Source organism: Taudactylus pleione, unplaced genomic scaffold (assembly GCF_031769625.1).
Source record: "Taudactylus pleione unplaced genomic scaffold, aTauple2 ptg000102l, whole genome shotgun sequence".
NCBI classification, from domain to species: domain Eukaryota; kingdom Metazoa; phylum Chordata; class Amphibia; order Anura; family Myobatrachidae; genus Taudactylus; species Taudactylus pleione.
In genome coordinates, this window is record NW_028284504.1 from 808,511 (window position 1) to 828,343 (window position 19,833).

At 46.6% G+C, this 19,833-nt stretch overlaps 1 protein-coding gene across 2 annotated transcripts; it reads right to left on the reverse strand.

Annotated features, from left to right (window-relative positions):
- Positions 1–1,414: 1,414 nt before the first annotated feature.
- Positions 1,415–18,538, reverse strand: LOC148525615 (nucleolar transcription factor 1-B-like). 2 transcript variants are annotated; one of them, XM_088470646.1, is made up of 7 exons: positions 18,340–18,538; positions 10,526–10,666; positions 5,288–5,463; positions 4,098–4,181; positions 2,249–2,404; positions 2,088–2,152; positions 1,415–2,003 (listed from the first exon to the last, which is right to left on the reverse strand). In XM_088470646.1, exons 2-7 carry the CDS (start codon positions 10,545–10,547, stop codon positions 1,655–1,657), a joined length of 852 nt encoding a protein of 283 aa, XP_088326772.1. In that variant the 5' UTR covers positions 10,548–10,666; positions 18,340–18,538; the 3' UTR covers positions 1,415–1,654. The 2 variants fall into 2 exon arrangements, with proteins under 2 accessions (XP_088326772.1, XP_088326773.1); XM_088470647.1 differs by lacking the exon at positions 18,340–18,538 and adding an exon at positions 18,093–18,200.
- Between the last annotated feature and the right edge of the window lie 1,295 nt (positions 18,539–19,833).

Sequence of the window (19,833 nt, forward strand, 5' to 3'; positions counted from 1 at the left end):
TTGTTTAAATTAATATACCATAATGATTAGAAGTGGTTTTCACCAAGTATATATATATATTTCGTAGCAAGGAGTTCATATGTGTTTGTATGTATACATGAATCAAATAGGGAATTTTTTGAATTAATGTACATCAAATATATTAGTTTGTTAGGGAGGCAGTTTGAACAAGATTTCCTGCTTATGTCCTAAAACATTGGGCTTAGCACTCGTGTGCACAGGTGTGTGTAGGCGATATGTATAATTAAGACCAAATCTCAGTGCAGCAGACCAGGGGAGGTCATTAAACCAGTTCTTCCATTGTCCAGTGAGGGTCAGATAGGAAGTCATATATATATATATTGGTGCCAAGAGACCTCAGGCATCACATGCTTGTTTGTACATCAAATACAGGGAAATGTTGGTGAATAGAAATTCTACATTTTATGACACCATGCTTGTTTGAGAAGACCTATTCAACCTGGGCCAGCAAACACGCTTTCATCTCCTTAGTGGTTACTGGCTAACTTATAATTATCTATTGCATTTGGAATCTGTGAGACTATGCCATTTATTGCATAGGATTTGGGATATGAGGCATTATTTTTTGTATTAAATATATATCTGACTTTGACAGAAGAGAATCAGGGTGATGTGTTCAGAAGTCTGATCTGGACAAGTGCCTGCCAAATGGGCAATGATGAGTTATAGACGCCTGTACATGCGTTAATGTTTTCACAGATATTTGTATAATATTATACATAATTTATTTTGAAGCAGGAGTTGGCACATTTCTTTTGACTCCAACCAACTTTGTCTGACTCCAGAGCCCTGGTTGGCTCTTCTTACATATGGGGAAGTGGTCAAAGTTGAAAGGTTTCCATCTTGCAAGCACAAATTTCATATTTATGATCACAAAATTGGATGGTAATCCATCTGCTAAGTAATTTCTACTCCCCATTTACTATTAAACACCAAAATAAACACAAAGCATATTACTTTGGCCACCCACATGTCAACTAGCAGTTAATTAGATACCACCCTCACCACCATCAAGAGGCCTTTCAAAATAAAGTTGAAAAGGTGCTTAGACCGAATGGAATGTGTGGCAATCATCATTAAAAACTCAAGGTCTTTATGCAAAATTTGAAAACCATGGGCCGCACATTAATTATAAATACATATCCTAATTACAATATTTTTTCAAAACATGAACGCTTCTTTTGAAAAGTAGTGAATAATATTAGTCTCCAAAAACAATTGTCAGCTCTTAACCCCCTCTCCTTTCACCTTTACTTTCTCTTGCACCCCCACCTGATACCACCCCTCTACTTGTTTTTACATCTCACCCCCTTCTTTTTAATCCCTCCTCCTATAACCTTAAAAAGGTAAAAAGATAAACATTTACATTTGTTGTTCACACGACCTACTAGTGTAATCTACTGAATAACTTTATTGAACCATTACTTTATATTTGATCTTGTTTGCAGTAACATTGTATTATCTTGATCCTTGTCAAGAAAGTTTATTAACATAAAAAAAAAAAAGTAAACTACTGATAGATCAGTTTATATGGATCTAAACATAGTTTAGATTTGGCCACCAAAAACTATCCTTAAAATCAGGGGAATATGTACTTCAAACCTATTTTAAAATTGTTTCAACAAGAAATAGTTTACAAAGCCAATTGTTTGGAGCGTTTCATTATTCTATGAGCTTCAGTGGTCTTCGATAGAGTAACATTTTTCCTTTTTTTAGCAGAGTTTGTAGACTTCTGTTTTGCACTTGTAGCAAGTTTTGATTCTTGCTGCTCATCGGCCTCAGGGGTTTCTGGGTCATCGGCCTCAGGGGTTTCTGGGACATCAACCTCAGGGGTTTCTGGGACATCAACCTCAGGGGTTTCTGGGACATCGGCCTCAGGGGTTTCTGGGACATTGGCCTTAGGGGTTGGTGGGACATTGGCCTTAGGGGTCCCTGGGATTTTGGACTTCTGTGTACTCTGAATGAGATCTGGATGTTCCTTCCTGCAGACATAAAAAGAGAGCTAGGTATAATTAAAAGAAAAAGAAAAAAGCTGTTCTGCCAAGACACACAAAGACATTATTCACCTGAATTTTTCCAGGTTCCTGTCAAACTCTTGCCTCTCTTTTGCATAATCTTCTATGTATTTGTTCTGTAAAGGAAGCAGGATATATTATATTGTTGTTCTCTTTCTCTCTTACCCCAACCATTCATCTATAGACACCTTACATGCCACCTTATATTGTACCTTTTTTTCCTCCGGTAGCTCTTTATATATTAGGGTCAACATCTTGTCTAGTTCACCGTAGCGCATATCTGGATCGGACTCCTTATATTGTGCTTTGTTCTCCAGGAAGAAGCGAAGATAGGGCTTTATGGGCTTCTTGGGATAGTCTGGATGATTCTGGAAAGTTATGGTAGAAAAGTTGCATGATTAATCCATGCAATAGAAAAAGTAAATGATGATGATTTGAAGTCAGTTGTAAATAAAGGTGGTCATATTTTCAGAGCTTCTCCAGTGGTGAAAAAATGCTAGAGGCCACATGTAGTAGCTTGCAAGTTTCGGAAACCATTGAGATTTTGTTGATTTAGCCGCGAGATTTACAACAGCAATCTGCCGACGAAATCTCACCTATTTTGGTCCTAAATGTAATTGTTTATTTTTCTATGCACAATAACTGTGTGCATTATTTGCTCAATGCTAACATTAATGCTGGCCATACACGCTACAATTATCTGGGCGATCCGCCTAAAATCGGCGGATCGCCCCGATAATTGTAGCGTGTGTGCGGGTGACCGAGGGTTAAATATTGCTCGGGCGGTCATGCAGGATTGTCCAGCATGCCCGTCCGATGCGATATTTCCCGTTAAACTGTCGGCCGCATCGGGCAGTGTATGTCCAGCGCGGCCGACAGACAGACATTTCCTGTGTTCCTTCTTACAGAAGGAACAGGGAAATGTCTCCTCCCCCGCGGCCGGAGCGCAGATGTCTGCCGAATACACTGTGAGAGAAATCTCAGTGTATGCCGGCGACATCTGCGGCTGGCAGCCGGCCAGATAAAATGTCTGTCGGTCTGACAGACATTTTATCTGGCCGTGTATGCCCAGCATTAGTAATGTTAAGCAACAAGACTAGCACTAGTGTTTTCTCCAGATTTTTTTTTTTGCCGTGCAGCATTATGAGGTAAACTGAAAGAAAGGGAGGGTGTGTACGCGAACCGGTGGGGAGGACCGAACCCTATCACAAGTAAGCAGCAGCCCATCGTGCACCCTCGCCCCCTCTCAAGCAGAACGACCTTTGGCCATGTCACAGTGCTGGGCATCAGGGAAATTTTGTCAGGCGGATTACCCAAGAAATATATTGTGGTGAGAACACTGGCCGGCTACACATGATTGTAGAAATATCACCATCCAATCATGCATTACAATGATATTCAGCTGTGTGAATGCACCACACTTTTAGTCCGCAAGATGAAAACTTGAGCATAACTTCTGGCAGGTAAACTGCTTAATGACCTTGTATGATCCCAAGGCCACAATCTAATCACTGCTGCAATATCCTATAAAATTTACTTATTTTCTCACAATCTTCTCAGTCATTGATATTCACGCATGCATTAAAAAAGGAGCACAGTATATCTAGGGTACCAATGACAGAACTTTTTTAGGAAATATTTGACAGTACTATTCCACCTTCAACTGAGCAAGGATAGAACAACCTGCAGACAATCAGATCACTGGCATGTTCACAACAGCACTAAATATTTCAGGAGATGGGTGTGCTGATCTTGTGGGAGGTAGTGACCTGTCCTATTGTTAGTGAGAACAGGCCTTCATATAACAGGGACAGTCATAATATAAGAAGGGGAATGGAGGCAATGTGGATGAAGTAATGCAGAACTCTAGGAAAATTGATGCAAGAAAATTGTGTTAGGAAATGCAGTTCCTACATACACATTGATTGCCTATCTTTGCTTACTGCACAGCGATTACACAGGACAAAAAAAATCATATTACTCCTTTGCACAATGCTCCGATGTCGATGTGGTCAAATATATCCTATTCTATCTTCTATACCCAGCAATATTACTACTGACCTGAATTCTCTTTCCTTTGTATGGGTTCATTACAAATTCCTCTGCATCCACCATCAACTCTGTAAGTGTACGAACCTTCCTAATCTAGAAACAACATTGTATTAGTTTGTTAGTAATTTGAATACATGCAAGTAATTCAGTAACTATAGCTACCCAAAACACCCTTCTATGTAGCTCAAGGGATTTTGTTTTTTGTATTCTATAGAATGGTTAAAAACATCCCCAAAATTGCCAATTTGCCTGCGTATCTCTCAAACCTGGTCTTCAGGAACCCCAACAGTTCATGTTTTCCAGGTCTCCTCACAGAATCACAAGTGAAATTACCTCCACCTGTGGATCTTTTAAAATGTGTCAGAGTAATGACTACACCTGTGCACACACTAGGTGACCTGGAAAATGTGAACTGTTTGGGGTCCTGAGGACAGAGGGCCAGATTCATGCCCGGTCGCTAAGCTGCGCTCGGGGCGATTATCGCACATCTGCGCATGCTTCAAAGTATGCATGCGCGAACCAGCCACTGCGGCCAGGAATCGTGCGCTCGTAGTACACAGACTAGACGCTACTTTGAGTGACAGATAGTGCCGTTTGTGGGTGGTGACAGGGGAAGGAGCTTGAGAACGGGGAGAGTGGATGTGCGAAAGCAGGCGTGTCTGAGCGTCAAAACTGAGTTTAATGGGTGTGCATCATTAGCAAAGTAGCATCATTGAACACATCACTTGGTTGCATTTGAACCTGAACTGATCGCACTGCTTGTGGTGGGTAGGGGCTACCTCAAGGGCTGCAAGCAGCTCCGATGGCTCTCGATGTTACAGATTAATCAGACACTTCCTGGAGATGATGTGTGCTAAGAGAGGAAGGTGGGCGGCTTTATACACCTGCGTACGCTCACTGCCGTCGCTCTCTAAGACATAGAGGGCGTCCTTAAGCCACATAGTGCGTTCGCGGAATTTGCATACCTGGCCCCTTTTGGCATCGAGCGATCGCAGCTTAGCGAGCAGGTCTGAATCAGGCCCACAGTTTGAGAACCACTGCTCTAAAGGGATGCAAAATAATTGGAGATGTTGGTGGATGTGCAGTGCTGCCATTCCGACAGCACCTTATAACCATTGCTGCCAAATTATTTGCCCCCATAAATTCTACTGAGATGGTTTAACTGCAGTAAACATGATCCCGTTAATATCTTTTCCCACCTGATTTGAAATCTTGGACCATTTTTGGCGACACATTGGCCCAGTGTAATTCTTAAAGGCCATCTTGTCCCAGTCCAAGTGGGACACTGAAATCTTGTACAATTTGTCATCGTTGGCTGGCAGTGTGGTCTTCATGGCTTCAGTTAGAGTAAGAATGTCCTCTTGGGACCATTCATCTGCATGGAATGAAAGAAAAAACAATATATTTAATCAGAGTTTATGCAGTGAATTAGGTCATAGTTACTAGAGTCATGTATCCCAGTGTTTGTCACTAAATAATTCACTAGAAAATTATACTTTTCCAATAAATCACATCTATTTTTGCATGTTGAAGAGAATATAAAGTATAAGAAAAACAACACTTTAAGAGGTACACTTAATAAGTGACGGTTATGTCCACAGATTTAAAAAAATGGCAATAACATTAAATTCAAAACATACCAGGTTTTCATTTAATATTATTTCTGTATTGAACCGACAACCAGTAGCTTTGAATAGCTGCTGCTTAGTAAATATACCCTAAAGAGGTAAAACAAGCTACTCAGCAGTTTTATACTTGCAGGTAAAAGTAATCCATAGCACAACAAACTCACCCCAACATATCACATAAAAAAGAACTCCTACAGAAATAAAGATGAAACTTCCAAGAAGTTCAAAGGTAAAACAGGATTTGGAAAGGTCAAAATTCTATTCTTAAAAAAAAGTAGAGTTCTGGGCGCTGTTGGTAGTTCAAAAAGGGATGGGGAAAGAAACAAACAGTCTCTTACTTTTCCACAAATAAAATCTTTCAGAGTCAATTGGTTGTAATTTTCTCTTTCTCCCCTTTGCCCTTCAGAAATCGTAACCTTTCATTCCTCAAAAGGAACATGAAAGGAATATATACTGTAACTCCATTTGATAAGTAAGATAAAATCAAGCTTTTATTACACTCACATGATCACAAAAATAAACAAGCATACAGCATCGCCAAGTTGACATAGTATGGGGGTTCACATGGATACTGGTACCAGAAGTTTGAAGTGTAGTACAGCAAAACAAAGATGGGGGTCCCGGACACCAACCCAACTCCTCAAACAGTCCTTCAATCTATAGGTCCACGTCCCTCCGCACTCTCACCAGCTTACGCGTTTCGGACTAGATTGTCCTTCCTCAGAAGCATGGTGAGAAACACAACCTTCCTGGAATAAATACCTGATACTCCACTCACTTAATGGCATGTATTCCCGTTCTTTTAGAATGTTCACATCCGGAGCTAATCTCCAAAAAACGGAAGTCGTCACTACCGGACTTACTCCTTGATGGCATCCGGAACTTGTGACTTCCTTGCGTTCCTCCAACCGGAAGTCGTCATAATCGCGTCAGTACCACGTGTTTCCAGCTGATCGCATAAAGCCTTCCTCCCCGCTGCGTCATTTCCACATATCGCCAACTTTTACAGTAGGATAGTCCGGATCAAGGATCTACTTCAATCCGTAACGGATAATGTGTTTTTTTTCCCCACAAAACCCAGAGGCATATAATTGCTTGAGTCCATGGACCTCATTCAGAGCCGGTCGCACAGAGCGTGCGGTCGGTCTGAATGAGGGGAGGACGTCTTGAATTTTCAAGACGTCCTCCTTTGCGGTGGTAAGGCTGTGGGTTAACACCCACAGCCTTACGACCGCCTAAGGTGTTGGTCGCGATGGTCAAGACCATCGCGGCTTACGACGAGACCCTAGGGTAGGGTCTCCCTTGTCGTAAGCCCCGGAGAGCTTTCGGCTCTGTCTGAGCCGGAAGCTCTCCACTGACATCACTAGTGATGTCAGTGGGGCCGCCCCCAAACGGTAGGCGTTCCCATGGGAACGCCCCCGTTTGGGCTGCCACCCCCCTGGCCCGCATTCCAAATGGGGCGAGATGTCAATCAACATCGACAGCTCGCCCCCTTTGGATCGAGACCTGCTACGCCCGGCGCTGTCGGTCATAGCGGGTCTCACGCATGCGCACGACGGCGCCGGCGTGCGCATGCTGTGGGGGGCCATCGACCCGGTCTGAATGACCCCCCAAGTCCCAGTTAATACAAAGTACAGTGCATAAAAAAGGAGATATATATATCAATCATCAATACAAGAGATAAAAAATGAATGCAAAAGATAAAAAAATAAGGAAGAAAATGAGGAAATACGATATATAAAAAAACATAAGAAAATTACTACAATAAAAGGCATAATATTATTAAAAACATTTTAGTTCAAATTCTCCATTTAGCCCTAAGGGAACCATGGTTTTTAATTCATGGATCCATGTCATTTCACATTTGGCCAGTCTAACTTCCAGATCTTTAGTTTTCCAAGTTGGAGTAATTGGATCCCACAAAATGATTTTATAAACAAGGGGTTAGATTTATGATGCGTTTTAAAATGAGCAGAAACTGTATGTGTTTCCAAACCTTTTTAATATTATAAACGTGTTCTGTCAATCTGGTTTTTAGATTTCGGCTTGTCTACATACACCATATTGCACGTGCATACCAAAATATAAATTACATTTTTAGAGTTGCAGGTAGCAAATTCTTTTACGCTGTAATTATTTTCTTTTACCTGGAACTCCTTGTTTCATCGGATCTTTTACCGTTTTGCACATATTACAGATACCACATCTATGATAACCTATACTGAATAACTTATTTGTTTATTTACATCCAGCAAACTTCTCACTAATTTGTCTTTTAGTGATGGAGTTTTCTTATATATGAAAACAGGTTTGTTAGGTATTTTGTCTCCAATCACTGGATCCTGTTTTAAAATTCTCCAATACTTCCTAAATATTGCCTCAATTTCTCAGTATTGTGAATGGAAACTACTAAGAAAAGACCAAATTTGTTTTCTTCTGCCTTTTTAGTGTTCTTCTTCACTAAAAGATCATTCTGATCAATCCCATCTACTTTATCATGAGCTTCCTTCAGACTTCACTCCGTATAGCCTCTCTCTAGAAAACGTTCTTTTGTTTCATTAATCTGTATTTCACAGACTTCCCTTTCTGTGCAATTATGTTTTGTTCATAGGAACTGGCTCTTTTAGTGAAGAAGAACACTAAAAAGGCAGAAGAAAACAAATTCGAATGGTCTTTTCTTAGTAGATTCCATTCACAATATAGAGAAATTGAGGCAATATTTAGAAAGTATTGGAGAATTTTAAAACAGGATCCAGTGATTGGAGACAAAATACCTAACAAGCAAAAAATATGGTAGTTGCTCAATCAGCTTAATATACTACAGGTGCTTGTAAAGGGCGGGGTTTACACTGAACACAGAAAAAAGAAAATTGCCCCCCAGCACACTGCAGATAAATCAAAAATGCTTGAATCCTACATGATAATAGAAATTCAGAGGTATTGGTTTACATACATTTGCAAATATATGAATAAGCGCTGGGCCAACGTCAAGGCTCCTCTATACCAGCGTCCCTAACATTAAGGGGTTCACGTCCGTGAAGCAAGGCACCCCAAAAAATTCCAGCCAAGGACCATCCCCAGGGCATCAATACACGAAAAGGGGAAAAAAGGTGATAGTGAAGTGTTAAAGGATAGGTGTGTAAAGATAAATCAATAAGTGTTAATGAGATGTAAAAGAATTAAAATGACATATCATAGATGTGGTATCTGTAAAATGTGCGAAACGGTAAAAGGTCCGATGAAACAAGGAGTTCCAGATAAAAGAAAATAATTACAGCATAAAAGAATTTATTACCTGCAACTCTAAAAATGTCATTTATATTTTGGTATGCACGTGCAATATGGTGTGTGTAGGCAAGACGAGCCGAAATCTAAAAACCAGATTGGCAGAACGCATTTATAATATTAAAAGAGGTTTGGAAACACATACAGTTTCTGCTCATTTTAAAACACATCATAAATCTAACCCCTTGTTTATAAAATCCTTTTGTGGGATCCAACAAATTACTCCAACTTGGAAAACTAAAGATCTGGAAGACTGGGCAAATGTGAAATTACATGGATCCATAAATTAAAAACCCTGGTTCCCTTAGGGTTAAATGGAGAATTTGAACTAAAATGTTTTTAATAATATTATGCCTTTTATTGTAATAATTATCTTATGATATTTTTTATATATCGTATTTCCTCATTTTCTTCTTCATTTTTTATCTTTTGCATTCATTTTTTATCTCTTGTATTGTTGATTGATATATATTTCTCCTTTTTTATGCACTGCACTTTGTATTAACTGGGACTTGGACTCAAGCAATTATATGCCTCCGGGTTTTGTGGGGGAAAAAAAACCACATTATCCGTTCCGGATTCTAAGAGATCCTTGATCCGGACTATCCTACTCTAAAAGTTGGCGATATGTGGAAATGACGCAGCGGGGAGGAAGGCTTTATGCGATCAGCTGTAAACACCGGAAACATGTGGTGCTGACGCAATTATGACGACTTCCGGTTGGAGGAACGCAAAGAAGTCACAAGTTCCGGATGCCAACAAGGAGGAAGTCCGGTAGTGACTACTTCCATTTTTTTGGAGATTAGCTCCGGATGTGAACATTCTAAAAGAGCGGGAATACATGCCATTAAGTGGGTGGAGTATCAGGTATTTATTCCAGGAAGGTTGTGTCTCTCACCATGCTTCTGAGGAAGGACAATCTAGTCCGAAACGCATTAAGCAGGTGAGAGAGCGGAGGGAAGTGGACCTGTGGACCTACAGATTGAAGGATAGTTTGAGGAGTGGGTTGGTGTCCGGGACCCCCATCTTTGTTTTGCTGTACTACACTTCAAACTTCTGGTACCAGTATCCATGTGAACCGCCATACTGTGTCAACTTGGCGATGCTATATGCTTGTTTATTTTTGTGATCATGTGAGTGTAATAAAAGCTTGATTTTATCTTACTTATCAAACGGAGTTACACTATATATTCCTTTCATGTTCCTTTTAAGGAAAGAAATGTCACGATTTCTGAAGGGCAAAGGGGAGAAAGAAAATTACAACCAATTGACTCTGAAAGATTTTATTTGTGGAAAAGTAAGAGACTTTCTTTCCCCATCCCTTTTTGAACTACCAACAGCGCCTGTTTAGAACTCTTTTTTAAGAATATTTGTTTAAGGTTTTATAAGGATTCCTTTTGAGTTTTATTGGCTGCAGTTGTTGCGCCAATCAGTAACCTTTCCTCTTTTTGTAAGGTCAAAATTCTAGGCATTCTTTTATACCCATCCTCAGAACCAGGCAGGGCCATGCTCCAATCTACTAACCTTGATCACTTGGTGCAGTCATGCTGGACTTTCTTTGTTCCCCAGCTGTTCTGTTCAATCTCTGCAGGGCAGATCTTTAGTACTCGCCCAGGAGACTGTAACCAGGGGCAGTTTACTGAATATGCTGCTCACTAATAGCTTCTGCAAGAAAAAAAACAAATATATGTATCAACATAAACACCCCCAGTGAACAATCCCATTATCCTCCACCACGAGAAGCTTATTGCTCAGGACATTTTATCTGCTCCGAGCTGCTCCTAGACTAGAGTTGGAAACCATGCAACAAAAAATAAAATACCTAATTGGCCCCAAAAAGTTAACGGACAATGGAAGGAAAGAATATAAAATAAAATGTTGTGAAAAAGAATGGTGCCTTCCTAAAGACAAGATCCAAAAACATACATGGCGGGGTTTATAAACCCCAAAAATGCAGACAAAACTGCAGTTTTCTGAGGTTTGCCGCAATCTCCCGCTAGCATTGCAGTCCCCATAGAATTCTATGGGGCTGCCATGTACTGATATGCACCAAGCTCTAGGAAAATATGAGATATGGTAAGAACTTACCCTTGTTATCTCTATTTCTACGAAGTCCATAGGGTTCCACAGGATACCTTGGGGTATAGGTGTGACGTCAGTCGCTGGGCACCATAGAGTTAAGCTTTTCAGCCTCCCAGGATGCACTAGGGTCCCCCTCCTATACCCCGCCCCCGAGCCAAGGCACCTCAGTTAGTTATCAAGCCATAGGCCGGAGGAGGAGAAGGAAGAGAGAGAAAAAAGATCTGGACACATACAAGAATCACAATCTCACCAGAGGGAGACGGAATACCGGTGACCAGAGCAAAGCCCATCTGCAGCACAGGTGCGACAGGGCGGGAGTCCTGTGGAACCCTATGGACTTCGTAGAAATAGAGATAACAAGGGTAAGTTCTTACCATATCTCATATTTTCTACTTCAGGGTCCATAGGGTATCCACAGGATACCTTGGGGATGTCCCAAAGCAGTATCCTTTAAGGGTGGGGACGCTCCTGTGCAGAAAGGAGAATCCGCCGCCCGAAGGAAGCATCCTGAGAGGCGAAGGTGTCAAACCTGTAATACCTCACGAAGGTATGGACAGAGGACCATGTAGCAGCCTTGCAGATCTGAACTGCCGAGGCACCACGTCGAGCTGCCCACGAAGGACCCACAGACCTAGTGGAATGAGCCTTCAGAGAAGGAGGGACCGGTAGGCCTTCATGAAGATAAGCTTCAGAAATAGCCATACGGATCCAGGCTGCCAAAGTTTGCTTTGAAGCAGGCCAACCCTTTTTACGGAAGCCATAGAGGACAAACAAAGCGTCCGACTTCCTAAACGAAGAAGTGCGGTCAACATAAGTCCTTAAGGCCCGCACAACATCCAAAGAGGCCTCACCCACGGAAAGACCCGGTGAGTTAAAGGCCGGAACAACTATTTCCTCGTTAACATGAAACTGGGAAACAACTTTGGGAAGAAACTCGGGCCGAGTGCGGAGCACTGCCCTGTTCCCATGAAAAACCAAGAAAGGGGGTCTACAAGAAAGAGCCCCTAACGCAGAAACACGTCTGGCCGAAGCAATGGCCAGAAGGAAAACAGTCTTAGCTGTTAGCCATTTAAGATCCACTGAGCCCAGTGGTTCAAACGGCGGTCCTTGGAGAGCCCTCAGGACCACAGCCAAATCCCAAGGCGCCACAGGTGGAACAAAGGGCGGCTGAATGTGGAGAACACCCTGCATAAAGGTGCGCACATCCGGGATTGTAGCAATCCTACGGTGAAACCAGACAGATAGGGCCGAAACCTGTACCTTCAAAGAAGCAAGGCGAAGCCCATGATCTAGTCCCGCTTGCAGGAAGGCGAGAATCCGAGACAGACGAAACTCCCGCGGTGCATATCCTCTCGGTCGACACCACTGGAAGAACGTATGCCACACACGATGGTATAACCTCGCGGAAGACGGTTTCCGAGCTCGTAACATGGTACGCACCACAGAGCTGGAAAACCCCCGGGACCTCAGCATGGCCGTCTCAACAGCCACGCCGTCAAAGACAGCCGAGTCAGGTCCGGGTGAAGACAAGGACCCTGAGACAGAAGGTCCGGTCGTAGCGGCAACCGCAGAGGACTGTCCACGGACAGACCCTGAAGGTCTGAGAACCAGTGCCGTCTGGGCCACGCGGGAGCTATCAACAGGAGCGACCCTCCTTCCATTTTGAATTTCCGGATTACCCGTGGAAGAAGGGAGACCGGAGGGAACAGGTATGCGAACCGGAACGTCCACCGGACGGACAGAGCATCCACCAGAGACGCCCCTTCGTCTCTTGTGCGAGACCCGTACACCGGCAACTTGTTGTTGTGCCGGGACGCCATGAGGTCGATTTCTGGAAGACCCCACCTGTCCACCAGTAGTTGAAAAACGTCCGGGTGCAAAGACCATTCCCCCGGATGAACGTCCTGGCGACTTAGAAAGTCCGCCTCCCAATTTAGCACTCCCAGGATGAAGACCGCTGATATGGCCGGAAGATTGCGCTCCGCCCAAACCAGGATCCGAGAGACCTCTACGAGAGCCGCCCGACTGCGAGTTCCTCCTTGCCTGTTTATGTAGGCCACGGTGGTAGCGTTGTCCGACTGGACCTGCACCGGGCGACCCTGGAGAAACCGCTGTGCCTGCTGGAGAGCATTGAAGACCGCACGGAGTTCCAAGATATTTATTGGAAGCTCCGCTTCTGTCGGCGTCCACCTGCCCTGGAACAAGTGTGGACCCGAAACTGCTCCCCAGCCCCGAAGACTGGCGTCCGTTGTCAACAGGACCCAATTTGGAACCCAGAACGGACGTCCCTTGTTGAGGTGGGTCGTCTGTAACCACCACGCAAGGGACAGGCGAACCTCCGGGGTGAGCACAATAGTCTGGAACTTCAGAGACTGAGGCAGCCCGTTCCACTTGGACAGGATCAGGTGCTGCAGAGGTCTGGAGTGAAACTGGGCGTATTCCACCATGTCGAACACCGACACCATGGAGCCCAGTAACCTCATCGCCGAGTGTAAGGACACCCGGCGGCTGTGCAGACAACTGCGCACCCTTGACTGTAAAGCAGAGATCTTGTCCTCCGTCACGAAGATCCTTTGCTGTCCCGAGTCCAATAAGGCTCCAAGATGCAGAATCCTCCGAGACGGGATTAGAGTGGACTTCTGCCAGTTGATTAGCCAGCCGTGCCGTTGCAGCAGTGCAATGGTCAGGTCCAAGTGGCGTAACAGGAGCTCTGGAGATCCTGCCACCAATAACAGGTCGTCCAAATACGGCAACATGCGGACTCCCTGCAGCCGCAGAGAAGCCGCCATGACCGCCATCACCTTGGTGAAAACACGTGGTGCTGTTGCCAGGCCAAAAGGTAACGCCCGAAACTGGAAGTGGTCGCTGCGGATTGCAAACCTGAGGAACTGTTGATGGCGCAAAAGAATAGGGACATGCAGGTAAGCGTCCTGTATGTCCAATGACACCATGTAGTCCCCAGGTTCCAGCGCTAGAATGATGGACCGTAGGGTCTCCATCCGAAACTTCGGGACCCGCAAAGACTTGTTGAGTGCTTTGAGGTTGAGAATCGGACGATATGACCCATTGGGTTTCTGTACCAAAAATAGATTTGAATAGAAACCCTGGCCCCTCTGGGAGAATGGAACAGGCACTATAACTCCAGCCTGGAGCATAGTGTGCAATACCTTCCGCAGCTCCGTAGCCTTGTTCCGGTCTGATGGTAGACCCGTGGTGAAGAATCGAGCCGGGGGTCTGTGCCGGAAGGAGGGCGTATCCGTGGGAAACCACCTCCAGAACCCAAGTGTCTGTCGTAGTGGTCGACCAACACTGGGCGAACTGTAGCAGGCGGCCTCCCACCCTGGGATCCCCCAAAGGGAGGCCCGGACCGTCAGGCCGCAGGCTTGTCATCTGGCTTGGGGGCCGGACGTCTGGTACTCCATGCCTGCTTCCGGGGCTTGACCGATTTCTTAGGGCCAGCCTGTCGAGGAAACGACTGTGGTTTGGGCCTGCCCTGGGCCCTAGATGACCGAAAGGACGATGGTCCAGAACCAGAAGGAGCAGCGGCCGACGGGAGACAAGCAGATTTGGCTGCCGCCAGCGTGGCCACAATCTTATCCAAATCCGGACCGAAGAGAACTTCTCCGGTAAACGGCAACGCTTCCAGACCTTTCTTGGAATCTGCGTCCGCCTTCCAGTATCGCAGCCACAAGGTGCGACGAGCAGCTACCGCTGCTGAAGAAATTCTAGACACCAGAGTACTAATGTCTAGAGCCGCCTCGTTGATGTAGGTGGCCGAATCACGGAGATTGCCAATCAACTCCGCCTGTTCGGCCGGACAGTCGGATTCAAAAGAAGACTCTAATGAATCCGCCCAGCGCTCCATCGCTCTGGCAACCCAGCAAATGGCCATAGCCGGCCGTGCTGCCCCCCCTGCAAGGGAATAAGCGGACTTCAGGCAGATTTCTACCTTGCGGTCCGTAGCATCCTTAAGGGAGGACATGGATGGCATCGGCAATGTGGCACTACGGACAAGACGGGTCACGTGAGAATCCACCTGTGGAGGGGATTCCCACTTAGCAAAATAATTATCCGCGAACGGATAAGCCACCGCCAGGCGTCTCTGCGGCTGGTATCTTTTGCCAGGTTGTTTCCACGCCTCCTCTAAATGGTCCACCAACTGACCCGAAAGAGGAAAGACTGTGGCATCGCCCTTCACATCTTTGAAAAAGGCATACTTAGATTTAGCCGCTGGGGGAACTTCGTCCTCAATCACCAAGGCTGTGCGGACCGCCCGAATAAGTCCAGGAATATATACTTTGGACTTAGCATCAGCGTCCTTAGTATGGAGAGCTTCCTGATCGTAAGGATCCAGAATCTCCCCATCATCAGACGTCCCTTCGTCATCCTCATAAGGAGCGGACAGAGACGCCACCGGCCTTTTATGAGGCCGCATCACAGACTCCCCTTGCAACACATCCGACAAGTGCTGTACAGAACTCGTCAGGGAGTTAACCCACGCTGGCTCCTGAGAACCCGGGAGCGGGGAAATAGGGAGACTGTGGGGTACCACCAATTGTCGTGGGAACCCCTGCATGGGTGACGACACCACAGACTGCTGGGACAAACCCATCGGAGTAAACGCAGGCTGCGGAGCTAACTGGCCCACTAAAGCTGTTAACGCCTGAGCGAAACAAGCCCAGGGCGGCTCCTGTACCGGTGCTGTAACCGTAATAGGCCGCGCCATGGACAAACACTGCCGGCAAAGGCCCTCCGCACTACCCTCCCCCTCCGCTAACGGTACTTTGCACGTGGTACACTGTAGCCGGAGGGGAAAATCACTTTCAGACATGATGGCACCACGTATGTGACCTCTCTCACCAATTAAGTATTAAATAGGCGAGAGACCACCCTGCAGCACCGCACCGCAAGGGCTTTAGCAGAAAGAACAGGGACAGTAATAAAGCTGACAGTTTAGAGAAGAAAAGTTACAGGCAGCGCTAGCACAGTCACATACAATGCAGAGAAGTAACAATTCCTGCACTAACAGTGCTGATCACTCAACTACACAGACACAGGGCCTGGTAGGACACAGCGCTGCATACACAGACCTGAGCCACAGCGGAGGAGAGGTATGCGGGGGGACCCAGACCACGATGCTTCCGTCCAGCGCTTCCAGCAGCGTTCACTATGCGTTCTGGAGAAGATGGGCGCCGAGGAGCAGAGAGGAGGCTGGCCTGGGGGAGGAGCGCTGCCACAGGACCAGTCGGCAGCATGCAGAGAGGGCTGTGTGCAGCGGGGGAGGCGCCGGCTGTGAGACAGGGAAGGCGCGCTCCCCTGGCATGCATTTAACCCCTGGGACGCCGCAGCGCTACCGCTCTGCTGCGGTCCGCTGTCCCAGGGGGTAGTGGAAAGCGCTGGCTCCACGCTGCAGCCAGTCCCCAGGGAGCCCCCTGCCTGGGGACTTAGGACCATGTGACCAGCGGGGACCCACCGCGGGACCCCGCTGCTTACCTTTGTCCCCCTTGGATCCGGCCATGGTCCGGAACATCTGGGGTCACCGCTAGCTGTGACCCCAGATGCTCACCAGCATCCCCGGATCGGCACCGGCGTTCTGGTACCGGCGGGGGTGTAGGGAAGACAGCATGGACGTCAGGACTGACTGTCCATGCTGTACATCCAGATGTGCAGCCACAGCTGCACTGAAGAAAGCTTCAGGGGCTCTTCTAGCCCCCACTCCGACAGGTGCACCCGACGCCGGCCGGGCACCAAACTAAACTGAGGTGCCTTGGCTCGGGGGCGGGGTATAGGAGGGGGACCCTAGTGCATCCTGGGAGGCTGAAAAGCTTAACTCTATGGTGCCCAGCGACTGACGTCACACCTATACCCCAAGGTATCCTGTGGATACCCTATGGACCCTGAAGTAGAAAGCAAAACTTTCTGGAGATTGTGCCTGATATGCCATTTATAGATGGTGTTGGCTGCCTATAGGCTTTTTACCATAGAACGGATGTGCAGGCCAACTGTTGTGCATGCACAGTAGGACTCCCAGGTCATAAACCGACACATCCTCACAACACAAAGAGTGGGATGTATCGCATGCAATATGCTATGCATGATACATCCTGTACACAATTTTTTGGGTTCTAGACTGGGATACCAGCTCTATTCCCCTCTCCTCCACAAATGCCCATGTCTTGTGAATATAGCCCTACCATTTCCAACATTCCTTCGCATGGAAACTGTAACGTAGAAGGATCCTTTGGAACGCTTTCTGTGGATTGTTGCAGCAGCCCTTAGGCTTCTATTGCCAACGACATCAATGTAAAAGAAACAAGCTCCGGAAAGGTATGGTTTCTGGAGCTTTGTGCGTGTGGCCACAATGCTGCCCAATATTAACTTATGGTGAAAGGGGCATTTCTAGAGTTGAGGGGACCCACGTCTCTGTCCGGTCTCCCTCCGGCGGGCAGCAGCGCTCAGAACTGCACCTCTAGGCTCTACAGCATGCGCAAAACGCCAGAAAAATGGCAGTGGCTGCAATTTTTCAAGTATTTTGTCCAGCGCTACAGCCCACTGCGAGACTTCGGAGAGGTTAAGTATTAAAACATATGGGTGCAAGGTGTGCGGTGTGGGCCCCCCCCCACTGGACCCAAGGGCCTGTGTGAACCGCACACCCTGCACCATTATAAATATGCCCCTGTATGGGGACTTCCGTGCCACACTACCGCAGCAGATATAGTAAACCCCATATGGGAAATATATAGATGGTAAAACTTCCTAAAACAGTAATAAAACTGAGGGTGTATAGCAAACAAAATAAATTAAGAAAAGAGATTTGATACATCCCACCCCGCCCTGGGCTAAACTTGGAGCTAAGCTGCACACAAATCCGTTTTGAGAACAGGCCGCGCTGGTTTTCTGTAGCCTGGCGCACGCATCTGCGGGCTGCTCCGCCACATCACCACGTGCGGCATTAATAATAATAATAATAAGGGGCGGTGAGTGGTTAGCAAGTGATCGATCTATTTACCCAGTCTTGCAGCAAGGATAGGGCTAGCTTAGTACATGTGCGCACTGAACATGGTGCTCTGGGATCTGGATTCTGGAAGCGTCTTAGATACCTCCCCCCACGTGTCGCTCCCGGAACACCCAGACCTGACGCCCCCTCGCGCTTCAAGGCTCACATGCACGAGGACCCGGCCTGCTCTGCCTCGTGGTGTCGGTGCCCCTCTCCCCTCGTAGCTCCGCTCACTCCGGGTATTACACCGCGCCCTCACCTGCAGTGCTGGCAGCCTCCCGGCGGATGCCTGTGATCGGCCGTCTGGTGCTCCGCTCTCTCCGACCGCCTTCTACCCCGGCAGCACAGCCAGCTCATCGACCTCACCTTCCGGCTGTAGGTAGGAGGAGGAGCCCGGGACTCGCTGCAGAGCGACCTCACCAGACCCGCCTCGGAACTACAGTAGCAGCCGTGCTGGGGGGAGGAGGAGACCCGCGGACACCCCCTTACCCGGCGGCGCACAAGCCCCGATCACTCTGCCGAATATGTATACGGGCGTGCGGTTACTAATCACTAAAAAAAATATATATAATATTTAGTGATCTGGGGAACCACACGGTAACCGGGCAGCGGTGCGAGACTGGAAAACTGGCCGGGCTCAAGCGCTTGTGAGCCGTGTAAAGAAAGCTGTGTATCCCCGGTCCCTGGAGGTGAGCTGGTTTCTCGGCTTCCCAGCATCAGCAGTAGCCACTACGCCCTCCTGTGTGTCGGGTTGCTGTGTCCCGAAAGGCGAACTCCGTAGGAAGGAACACCATCACAGAGCACTGGCAGCCGTCTCCTTCCTTTGCTGGCCGGGTATGGGGGCTCCCGTTTGAGACACAGGGTCTCCCCCCCCCCCCCCCCCCCCCCCCCAAAGGCACATCCACCCCTGGGCTTTGGAGACCCAGTACTGGTTGTGCGAAATACAGGGGACAAATGACATAGGGGGTCCCCTGTATTTAACACAACCAGCACTGGGCTCTGAGCTGGTCCTAGTTATGGAAAAACAGGGAACAAAGTGTAGGGGCCCCCTGTATTTTCCATAACCAGTAAAAAAACTTTTTCTAGAGGGAGGGGGGGGGGGGGGCAATGCCTCAGCCAGGAGAACCCTTTAACCGGGTCCCCAGGCCAAAGCATTACCCAGACTGGGGATCCCAGGGGACATCCCCCACCTTCATTAAAGGGGTCCCCCTCTCCAGTTCACCCCCAGGTCTATCCCCTGGAGCTAACATACAATAAATGAAAAATTTACAGTGCTAATAGAGGATAATGATCTTAACAAATCTTAGTAAAACAGATGAAGTGCAATCAATTTTAAAAGAAATATAGAATTTTAATGTGTATAAAAAACATACATATAAAAACCATGTATAGGCCAATGTGTATTTGAGCTACCCTTGCATGAAATAATAGTATTCAGATGGATATAGGTGACAATGTCTTATTGCTCTATGACTCCTTTGAAATAACAGTGGAGAGAATATTAGAAATTCCAATTGGATTAGTCTCTACCAACTCACGATGTATAGGGATCCAGAAGGTATCAAAGCGACATCACGCTTATTGAAGTGTCCCTTGGAGCGGTGAAACATAGGTATAGTCCATGGGATTCCTTTAGAAGCCACTGTAGAAGTCCATCTGTCGTTTGGTGAATGGCCAGACAAAGAACTGAATGGTCCACGGAGTCTGTTCCAAATTAGAGCGGACAGCAGAATAAATGTATCCAGAAGAGTCT

What these genes read in the sequence shown, in the direction of transcription:
- LOC148525615 (XM_088470646.1), bottom strand. Translation starts at nt 10,547, where the DNA reads ATGACTGCACCAAGTGATCAAG. An exon ending in GACTGCACCAAGTGATCAAG is followed by an intron (nt 5,464 to 10,525) that starts GTTAGTAGATTG and finishes CATTCCATGCAG; the next exon opens with ATGAATGGTCCCAAGAGGAC. An exon ending in ACAAAGGAAAGAGAATTCAG is followed by an intron (nt 2,405 to 4,097) that starts GTCAGTAGTAAT and finishes ATAACTTTCCAG; the next exon opens with AATCATCCAGACTATCCCAA.